The 12,054-nt window shown below is 37.6% G+C and overlaps 1 protein-coding gene across 1 annotated transcript in view; it reads left to right on the top strand.

Annotated features, from left to right (window-relative positions):
- LOC136857464 (sodium/calcium exchanger 1) overlaps positions 1 to 12,054 on the top strand; it is a 250,240-nt gene that overhangs the window by 212,377 nt on the left and 25,809 nt on the right. Inside the window, exon 7 of the mRNA XM_067136181.2 lies at positions 547 to 718. Coding sequence (XP_066992282.2) covers positions 547 to 718 — 172 coding nt within the window. The remainder of the gene's footprint in view (positions 1 to 546; positions 719 to 12,054) is intronic.

The raw sequence follows: 12,054 nt of genomic DNA, 5'->3' as shown, positions 1-12,054 counted from the left end.
CTGGCATTTTAAGGCAATAGCATGAAAATTACAACAAATTTATCTTATAAAAAGTGTACTAAGATAAGTTACATTATTACTAAAATACAACAGTATTAAAGACACTGATATGATCAATCATAATCTCTTTAAAATTTATTATAGTTATTTGGATCTTCAAATTTGAAATTGAAAAGTGAACTTTATAAATTTCAGTCTAGAGTTCTATCTACATTAACTTTGCTCAACAATTGTTAATAGCGGGCACTAGAAGATATTAATAACTCCCAGCCACACATTCACAAATATTCTTTAGAGAATGCCCCTTTTGTTATAAGTTTCAATAACTAATATTACAAATGTTTTACATTACCTTCATGTATTCTGACAAGATAAATATTGTACCCCTTATAGAATACTGCTATAACTTTATCTGTTTATCATACATAAATATACATAAAATACTTCAGATCAACATCTGCTTTTTTAAGGTTGTAGCAGTTTTTCACAGGGGTTTAGTTAATTAATTGGAGATGAGTCATGCTTGTTTAATATTTTCCAAAACAGACACATTTGCCAGCAAAGTGGCAGCTATTCAAGACAAGTATGCTGATGCTTCTGTGGGTAACGTCACTGGAAGTAATGCAGTCAATGTGTTCCTTGGGATTGGTGTTGCGTGGTCGATAGCATCTGTTTACCATTTCATAAAGGGTACCAAGTTCCTGGTCGACCCTGGCAAGTAAGTCACTTTCAGTATTATAAAGCAGTGAAGTGATTAAATGCATGTTACTTAAGAAAGTGATATAATAAAATAAAGGATTAATTTCAGCCAATGGCCATAAATTACACTTAAATTACATAATTTAATAAAATAGAATTTTGTTAATCCGATCTACTTCTTAGTACAGGTCATAACATAATACATGTTGCAAGTCTCCTCGCACAATACGCTAATACATTCCTTGTTTGGTGTGTGAAAAGTTCTGTTTGTACACGCTCGGTGACCAAAAACCGTATGTTTCTATACTAGTCACTATGTGCCTAAGTTCAGAGTTTGCCTTCATCCAGTCCGTACGAGTCATGGCCTCTGTGGTATAAAAAGCTTCCCATATTTCCTTCTTCTTGGCTTGAAGCTCTACCAGTAGTTGATTGAATGCAGCTGTAGATGGCAATACTAGTTTGTATCGGAGTTCTTCTGCATAGAAAAGTTCTCGTGTGAGCTCATAACATAATCTTGATGGAGTAAATTTAGACAGGCATAGTACTGTAGCTTTTTTCATATAAGCTGCTTTTTTGTTTTCAATGCCTTGAAGATTTCTTTTGTGAGATATTCCCATATCAATTCTTGTCCATACCTGATTATTGGTGATATTTTTGCATGGAACAGCTTCATTGCTACGTGCTACTTGAGGGGCCAATGACCTTACATGTTAGGCTCCTTTAAGCAACAAGCATCATCATCATCATCATCATCATCATCATCATCATCATCATCATCATCATCATCATCATCATCATCACCACCACGTGCTACTTGTGTAAAATCAAGAAGTCGTTCATTGGTACTACTGCTGCAGCCACTCTGTCCTTGATATGTCTGTTATAAGTAATTCCTAATGTCTGTATTGTAATGCCCAGATATTTAAAGTTGCTTATGATTTGCATAGTTTCTCCTTTGTTCTCACAGCAATTTTTTTTGTTAATGCTGTTCTTCCTCCCTTGTACCATCTTCTGCTGATTAATTTTGAATTTATTTTATACCTCTGCCCAAATTTTCAGCTTGTAGAAAGCAGTCTATAGTTTCTCAGGTGTTTTCGATATGAGTACCATGTCATCTATATATATAAAATAACTTGTCCTGACTGACTGACTGACTGACTGACTGATTCATCATCGCCGAGCCAAATCTACTGGACATAAAGAAATGAAATTTTGGGGATACATTCATATCAAGATGTAGGTGCTCGCTAAGAGAGGATTTTTGGATATTCCGTCGCTAAGGGGGTGAAAAGGGGGGTGAAATTTTAAAATGAGTGTATCTATATTCCAAACTTTACAAGTGTACAGTTGTAAAAATTGGTATTTAGAATCTTCTTTTAAAATAAGGAAACACGTATTTTTTTGTTTTCAGAAAATACCAATAGGAGGGGTGAAAAAGGGTGAAAAGGGGGTTGAATGCCTTTAATCAGGATACCGGTACTTATATCAGAAACTGAAGATATTACAGACCTGAAAAATAGTACTTTTGATCTCTTTTAAAAATAAAGAAACACGTACTTTTTTGTTTTTGGAAAATCCAATTAATAGGAGGGTGAAAAGGGGGGTGAATTTTTAAAATGAGCGTATCTATATCTTAAAACTTTGAAAGTTTACAGATGTAAAAATTGGTATTTCGAATCTTCATTAAAAATAAAGAAACACGTATTTTTTGTTTTCGGAAAATCCCAATAGGAGGGGTGAAAAAGGGTGAAAAATGGGTTGAATGCCTTTAATGAGGATACTTATATCTCAGAAACTGAAGATATTACAGACCTGAAAATTGGTGTTTGGGATCTCCTTTTAAAATAAAGAAACACGTATTTTTTGTTTTTGGAAAATCCAATTAATGGGGGGGGGGGTGAAAAGGGGGTGAATTTTTAAAACGAGTGTATCTATATCTCAAAACTTTTAAAGTTTTGAGATGTAAAAATTGGTATTTAGAATCTCCTTTAGAAATAAAGAAACACGTATTTTTTTGTTTTCGAAAAATCCCAGTGGGAAGGGTGGAAAAGGGTGAAAAAAGGGTTGAATGCCTTTAATGAGGCTACTTATTTTTCAGAACCTGAAGATATTACAGACCTGAAAATTGTTATTTGGGATCTACTTTAAAAATAAAGAAACAGGTATTTTTTCGTTTTTGGAAAATCCAAATCATGGGGGTGAAAATGGGGGTGAATTTTTAAAATGAGTGTATCTACACCTTAAAACTTTAAAAGTTTACATATACTATGTAAAAATTGGTATTTAGAATCTCCTTTAAAAATAAAAAACATGTATTTTTTGTTTTCGGAAAATCCCAATAGGAGGGGTGAAACAGGGGTTGAATGCCTTTAATTAGGATACTTATATCTCAAAAACTGAAGGTATTACAGACCAGAAAATCGGTATTTGGGATCTCCTTTAAGAATAAAGAAACATGATGTTTTTTTGCTTTCGGAAAATCCAAATAGGGGGGGGTGAAAAGTGGTTGGATTTTTAAATTGAGTGTATCTACATCTCAAAACACATGTAAAAATTGATATTTAGAATCTGCTTTAAAAATAAAGGAACACTTTTTTTCTGTAAATCCCAATAGGAGGGGTTAAACAGGAGTGACAAATTGGGGTGAATTTTTTGAAAGACTACATCTACAGAATATCTGAGAAACGTAGAATGTTGCAGACGTAAAAAGTGGTATTTGGAATCTCCTGTAAATGTAAAGAAACATACGTGATTTGTTTTTGGAAACTCCTCTTAAGGGGAACTAAAAAGGGGTTGAAATTTTAAAATGAGAATTTATACAGTATATCTAAAAAACTTAACATGTTACAGAAGTGAGAAATGGTGGTAGTTTTTCTCTATTAGAAATAAAGAAACGTGTATTTTTAGTTTTCGGAAATACCACTTGGGTGGGGGGTAAAAGTGACTGAAAATGGTGTTGAATTCTTTCAATTAGGCTACTGTTATCTCAAAAATGAAGATGTTACAGACGTGAAATTTGAAATTTGGAATCTCCTTTAAAAGTAAAGAAACACCTATTCCCGCAAAATCCAATGAATGGGAGGGGGGGGGGGGGTGAAAGAATTGAAAATTAATTGACTTAATTGTATGAGAATACTTACATCTAATAAAAACTAAAGTTGTTAGGGCCTACAGACGTGAAAATTGGTATTTGGTTCTCCTTTAAAAACAAAAAAAACAAAAAAAAAAAAGTTTTTGGGGGGGAATCATCTTGGGGGCCGGGAGTGAAAAAGGAATTGAATTCCTTTCATGAGTACACATAAATCAAAAACTGAAGAAGTTAGAGTCGTGATAATTGGTATTTAGAAGATCCTTTACTATTAAAGAAACAAGTATTTTTTTGCCGGAAAATTCACTTATGGGGGGAGAGGAGTGTGAAAGTGAAAAAAAGTGAATTATCTTTATCTCAAAACAGAAGGTAATAGACGTGAATATTGGTGTTTGAAATCTCCTTTAAACATAAAGAAAAACGCCTTCTTTTAGTTTTTTTGGTGGGGGGTGGGGGTAATTAAACTTAACGGCGGTGGGGTGTGAAAGGAGGTGGGACCAATTGATTTTACTGTTCATAATGTATTTACAAGGAGCCTCCGTTGCTCAGGCGGCAGCGCGCCGGCCGCTCACAGCTGGGTTCCGTGGTTCAAATCCCAGTCTCTCCATGTGACATTCGTGGTGGGCAAAACGGAGGCGGGACAGGTTTTTCTCCGGATACTCCGGTTTTCCCTGTCATCGTTCATCCCTGCAACACTGTCCGGTATAATTTCATTTCATTTGTCATTCATTAATCATTGCCCCAGAGGAGTGCGACAGGTTTCGGCAGCCGGCACAATTCCTATTGTCGCCGCTAGATGGTGGCTTTATTCATTCCATTCCTGACCCTGTCGAATGACTGGAAACAGGCAGTAGATCTAGGATGTACTTATTCTGATCATAAACCGATCATTTTTAATCTTTCCTGGGTTCGTTTTCAACAGCCATCTTTTCCTTCGGACAACGTTCTTAGATTTCAGTAGATTCTCCTGGCATATAAATAAAAATTTTAACACATTTGAAATAAACGATGGGAATGAGATTGACCGTCCAATTGTTCACCTCTATAATAAGGTGAATAATGCACGGAAGTATGTCATTCGTATCGCCAGAAATCCCGCACACTTGCCTACGCGCGACAATGGTGCTGGTCACATTCTCAACAATGACAATGGCAGCAGATGTTATTTACCGCCAAGTACGGGTCTTGCATCTTGCTGTGGGGTCCAGAACATCTAAGATAATAATAATAATAATAATAATAATAATAATAATAATAATAATAATAATAATAATAATAATAATAATAGTAATAATAATAATAAATAATAATAATAACAATAATAATATTCTGGACCGTCGTCAAATGTGCGGACCGCGCTGGAAACGGGTCCTGGACGGATAATGACTAAGAATGCAGTCCGGCCGCGGGTTCAGTATCGCCAAGGCACCCAAGACGACACCACACTGGATCTCCTGAAGGATTAGATCCATATTAAAAATGCTTATAGGAAAAGATGGAAAAGATTTAGGGACCCAACTGACCGGGTGGAATACCTGGACCTAGCCCGGGAAGTACGAAATCGATTGTTGGAAAGAAAGATTGAAAAATGGGAGGAAACTTGCCGTAATCTATTAGAAAACAGATCAGATCGCGAATTTCGGCGGATTATGTAAAAAAAAAAAAAAAAAAGCATTCAGTTCTAAATTTCAGTATAATACCGTAGCGAAGCACGGGTATCTTGCTAGTCTGCATATATGTACATATTTACCTCATCGCCTTCATCCTTTATTTTGTGTATTAGGTCTAAGATGGCTATACTGAACAGTGTGGGACTCAGTAGGCCACCTTCTAGCACTCCATTCATCTGCGTTATCGAATTTGAGAGAAAGATGTTATCGCTTACAGTGATGTAATTGTAAGCAAGAATGTTCTTGATGATGTTCATTAAAGAATTCGTATGTCTTAGTATGGTTCCCAATTTTTCCAGCATTTTTCCCCTATCCTCTAGGTCAAATGCTTTGGTGTAGTCTACGAAGATTGTGTTAAGTTTCCCCATTGGGTGTTTTAGACATCAATTAGATTATCAAATTCATTGTGGATTGTGCTCATCTAAAACCGAATTGCTCTTCCAGTAGTGCTTGGTGAACCTCTTCTATCAATCTCATTATATATTATCAATCTTGTGAAAATGTTTAAAAGACATTGCTTTCCAAGGCAATCCCAAGATATGAATCTTCATCATTGAGTGTCTTCAGATGTCAGGGATTTCATTCATTTCGACACACTTATTGCAGAGTGATGTTCATGTTATTAGTAGTAGTCTCTCATAGTGCACTGGCACTGCCAGTGGCTTCAAATAGCCTGAGCAGTGGCCTCCACTATATGCACTGGCCATGTATCTTGGTAGATGTGCTAGTTATCAACTGACGAGCCCAAATTGGCACACTGGGGTGAAATGCTGGCAACCAAGAATGAGTTAGCTGGAAAATTTGTAATTTCCAATAATGGACCATTTATATTGGAACAGCTATGTAGCCCCATCTCACAAGGTTGACTTCAGACCTGCCCACTCCTGTCCTCTGTCTATTCAGAGATATTCATACAGTCCAGTTTTCATTGTAGTCAGATGGTAAATGTTCTACTACTATAATCTCTCTGGGACGTTAGGGATATTGGTTTTCTGCAGCTGTACTCTTGCCGTTTCAGGTAATCATATTAGTTCCCGTGATGTTTGCAGGGAACTTTTCCTGGACTTGGGTTTCTGAACGGGGTGTACATGGCTGTGCAGTGGATGTACACTTTCTTGTCCTAATCTAGTTCTGTCCTTGTTCACAGCTACTTCTCTATGAATACATGTTGCAGAAATCCCTACAAGCTGATACAGCCTGTCGACTGGAGTAGACATGAAGCAACTTGTCACTAACCTACAGGTCTCATTAAGGGCCACGTCCACCTATTTGAAATGAGTTGATGAATACAAACTGGACACACATTCTGCAACAGAATAACAGAGAATGATGGTGGTGGTAGTGATTATTGTTTTAAAAGAAAGCACAATTAGGCAACCATACTCAATTAACACAAATCAGAGAGAAAAAAATGGAAGGGGTCTGACGCTTCAAAAATGAAGGTATCAGCTAAAGAAAGTCAAAGACCACAAAGGGTGTGGAAATTAAAGACTCCCTAGGCCTCTATACCTAATACTGTTGGGGTCGGAAAAGAAGAAAAGTTGTTCAAGGGAGATCAGATAAGATAGATGGCACAAATAAGTGGAAGCAATGCCAGGAATCAGCTAAGGGCCCTGTGGTCACCTGCCCACGCTTCCAAGATAAGAGCCCCTAGGACCCCTTTTAGTCACATCTTACAACAGGCAGGGGTTACCATGGATGTTATTCTACTGACCTCACCCACAGGGGGAGGAGTAACAGAGAGACATAGCTGATGTGTGGATCATTTCTTTTTTTCAATTGGCTTTACATCGCACCAACACAGATAGGTCTTATGGCAATGATAGTTTGTGGTTGGCTTCTCCACTGTGATCTAGCCATTGCAGCATGTTATTTTATGCAGAAACTTTAATTTTACACTTCATGCAGAGCTTTGTAAATGTGAGGGTTCTGTCAAGTCTTACTCCCAGATATTTTTGAGTGTCATAGGTCTGTAGTTCAATAACTGACCATGCTATTTTGAGCTTACAATGTGATTCCTTATTTCTCAGATGAAAGGTACACACCTGAACGTTTGTAGGGAAGTGGACAGATTTCTTTCCACTGTTTCAAACTGTGTGCTCTGTGAGGCCATGGTAAGGTCATCTGCATATAAGAAATTTCTGGTACTTAAAAATGAGGGCTGGTCATTTGTATAGATGTTGAAAAGGATTTGAGTCCAAATGCTTCTTTGGGGTAGACCATTTCTCTTCACCCTCCATCGGCTATGCTACCCTAAACCCCAAAATTCTGGAGAAGAGTGGCAATGAGCTTGATTAACCTACTGTCCTTTATCAGACAATAGACCTTGTCTAGAATAAGTTGAGGTTGACAGTATTGTGTGCTGCTGACACATCAATAAAGGCCACACTTGTGATCATGTAATTATCAAATCTATCTTCTATAAACTGTATAAGATTCAGCTATTGCCAAGTGTACATCAGTTACTCCTGAATGGAAAGACAATCCATGAAAGTAGACTGTGGAAAACCCAAAGAAACAACCAGAAAGCAAGGAGCAATCTTACTGTACCTTTCAGTTTAATGGAATTGGATAAGGATATCACAGAATGCAGAACTGGGAAGTCAGTGGGCCTGGATGACATTCGATCAGAGCAGATAAAGAACTTTGTACCTAAAGTCAAGGAATGGGTTCTTTAGTTCTTCAATGAGTGTATGAACCCCAAACCCCCATGGGACAACAGCCCTGGAGGGCCTTAGCTTACCAAGTGACTGCTCCTCAGCATGAAGGCCTGCAGATTTTGAAAATTATTGCATATACGGATTTTGAGGTGTCATATGGTTGGCACACCTAATCCTCTTGGCCATTATTCTTGGCTTCCTAGACCACACCTGCTATCTCACTGTCAGTTGTTAAAATGTAGGCTGGAGTGGTCCTTGAACCAGCCCTCAGATCCAGGTAAAAATAAATGACCCGGCTGGGAATCAAACCTGAGGCCTCTAGGCAAGAGGCAGGCATGCTACCCCTATACCATGGTACCAGTAATGACTGTATGAGCAGATGCCATATACTGAAGATGTAGCGAAAGGTGAGAGTGATTGATCTGCTGAAACCAGGAAAAGATGGGAGTGATCCAAAAGGTTGTGGAATAAATTTGCTGCAATAGTGTCAGTTTCATTTTCGATATGTTCCCAACATTCTTCTGTACCACCACTACAAACTGCTGGCAAGACTGATTCTGAATCGCATCATACCTGTGATTCCATTAATTATACCACAGAAAGCTGAGTTTTGTTCTGGGAAGAGATATACTGGGTAATTTTGGCAATTAACCCATTGCCTTGCAATGAAGGAGATTTCCATCACTATCCAAGCTTTCCCATAAATGCAAGGACAGAAATTTCCATTCTGGCTCTGTATTGCTTTGTTAAGGTTTCCATGAGTACATACTGATATTTCTTTGCGATCTCAACATTTCTTAGAGATGTTGGTAATCATATTTCTGCCATATGAGCCCTTCAGCTAGTATTTCACTCTCAAAGAGGTTACAATTGTCAGTCAAACTTGTTCGAGTCAACTGCAGCATAAAGTTTTGGTGAAGGTGAAGTCAATATCATGGCCGAGTCAGATGAAGCTGGAATATTATGCTTTTTGGAGGAAAGCGATGTCACTAACAGATTTTCTGATGAAAGTGACACCGAATTACCTTCGAGTGATGTTAGCAGTAGTAGTTCTGAAGAAATAGTTCTGAAAAATTAGTTGACATTATTGAAAAAAAGGAAGAAGGGGATGCAGTTGGGAATGTACGTAACCTTGAAGACTAGAAGTGAATGCAAACAAACAATATACCAAAGAATACACGGTGTAATATAGGTGAACTGAACACTGTAGTAGCAAGAAGATTAGGTGAGAATCCAGGGAAGGCTAAAATGCTAGGTGAGTTTTAGACTGATGAATGTTGGGAACATATCGAAAATGAAACTAACACTATTGCAGCAAATTTATTCCACAAAACTGAAACTAATCCTACATAAAAAAGGTCTTACAGTGAGGAGAATTGTTTCCTGTCAGAAAAGATGAACTAAAGGCTGCTTTATGTACTTTGACATTTCAAACTAAAAATTCTTCAAGACTACTAGAACTAGAGAGAAGGGTTAGAAAAATACAATTTTTTCCAGAAACCATGTCTCATGGACAATTCAGTAACACATCTAGATATTTACATTTTGCCCCTGATTCTCTGTAAACCCTGTGTGATATGCTCTGGAATGGCAGATCTGTTTTGCAGCTACTGTTCAACAAGTTTCAGAAGTACGTGCCTGGAAAAAGAATTAGTATTGATGAAAGTCTGATGAAGTTCAGCGGGCACTTGGCTTTCCTGCAGTTCAACCCTTCAAAAGGAGCACATTCCAGAATAAAATTCTACAATGTTTGTTGCTGTGACACTAGCTACTACTGAAAGTTTCAGATAAATGTTGATAAAGAACATCAGTATTATACCTTATCACCTGTCCTCAATTGTGCCTGGCTATGCTTGTTGGTAGAGATGGTGGAGTGTCTGGAAGGGTCTGGAAGGGTCTCCCAAACTAACTGTCTAGCTATGTAATAAAAATTACAGAGGTCTAAATACATAAATGTGAATGAGAACTGACCAAAATTTAGGGTAAAATGGACTTATTAATCTAAAACATGACTGGATCAAAATCCGTAAGAGGAAACATGATATAAAACTGTACATTGTCACAAAGTGACAGTGGGTCACGAACCCTCTTTGAAAACAAATTTACATCATGAGAAAATGAGAAACCTGCATTTGATGCACGTATGTACTCACAGATAACTGAAGACAGAAACTGGACTAAAGAAGGTCAAGAGCAAAGGCATGTTGTTACCAGGCTAGCCATACATGGCTTTCACCACCGTATTTGCAGGAATACCATCTTTCATAAACTAAACAATGGGTGCGTTTGCTCCCTCTGTGATCAAAGGTGCAGTTTATATCATATAACAGAATGTCCGAAAAGGGTGAAATCAATTACCGAATATAGTAGGGAATACTCTAAAGTTATGAACTGAGAATATAAAAACTGCTAATTTTGTAAATGTTTTTACTAGGTTAAGTAATGCTCTTTCTAGCGCACCTTAATAAATTATTTCGCCATAAGACCTATCTGTGTCGGTGCGACGTAAAGCCCCTAGCAAAAAAAAAAAAAAAATTATTATTTAATATAAAAAAATAGCAGTAAATACTGCATTCAAATAATTTAAAGTCATGTAGTTCCCAAGAAACAAGGACACAAAACACATCTGAAATTTACACTTGGTTTGAGACTGTGCTCTGCACCCCCCAAAATAACACAAATTCTATTCATAGGTTGCAGTCTAGGGTAAAGAAATGAGGATGAAACCTCACATGCCTGAAATAGCTCTCAGGTTAGAATGACTTAGGCAACAAACAATGACACAATCAAAACAGGCACACATAATAACAAACAAAGACAACTAAAATCAACACACCAAACATGATGAACCTGTAAATAACACACATAAAATACACTCGTCTTGACGTTACTGGCTCAGTCCGGAACACATGACCAGGTCCATAGGCAGTTAAGGGTGTCATCATTTTAGGCCTATCAGGCCTCAGCAGCTTTTTGTGCTTCTCTTCACTTGCAGGTTATTCCAGCTGGTCAACATAAACAACTCCCTAGACATGCTTTGCGTTTGGTTGGTTCACAGGTTACACCCCCTTTCTAAAGAATAGAGTAACAATTGCTCTACAGGCTGCCTACCTGGACAGCTGATCCACTTTCTCCTGCCGCTTGGCTCTGCGGCTGTTCCTTTGAGCGGGCTTGTTTACAGGTTTGGGCCACATGAGACCATTACGAGTCTGCTCTAATACACAGCTAAAATATTCTCATCATTACCACGTCTGGGATTCACTCCCGCAGGCTTAACTATCTCTTGTATGTGCCTCTGAATATCCATACATTCAGACCATCGGCATCATTTTCAGCAATTCTCAAATATTTACTCCAATATACTCCTGTTCGATTCACAAGTATACCTTAAAACAAGACAACCTCTGCTTTCCTCAAAGATTATATCTAAATAATGGTGGGGAACTATTTCCAACAGCTTTATCTGCTAAAGCTAAAATATCAAGCTTCATGCAAGGAACATATCATACAATGTCCTGACTTATGTTGACTATGTTCCTTAACTCTATACTCCCAGTTCAGAGCTCTGTTACAGCAATTCTGCCCACTTATAGCTGATGATCCTGGCAGCTTGTATCTCTGTTAGTACAATCAAGACAAAAATATGGACTAACGTGTTACCTAAATTCAATCTTAGGTTAATTATTCCCTCAATGAATTACAGAATAACAAGTACCGACCTCAACCGTATTTAACTAACTTGCCCAATATGGCCCAACACAAATTATTTACATTTGTATATCTACAAATGTCAATTGGGAAGGAAATCTGTATATATATATATATATATAAAAGAACATGTCCTGACTGACTGACTGACTGACTGACTGACTGACTGACAGACTGATTCATCATCGCCGAGCCAAAACTACTGGACATGACAAAATCAAATTTTGAG

Source organism: Anabrus simplex, chromosome 1 (assembly GCF_040414725.1).
Source record: "Anabrus simplex isolate iqAnaSimp1 chromosome 1, ASM4041472v1, whole genome shotgun sequence".
NCBI lineage: Eukaryota > Metazoa > Arthropoda > Insecta > Orthoptera > Tettigoniidae > Anabrus > Anabrus simplex.
The sequence above is the reverse complement of the archived record's forward strand: the minus strand, read 5'-3'. Positions and strand labels throughout refer to the sequence as shown.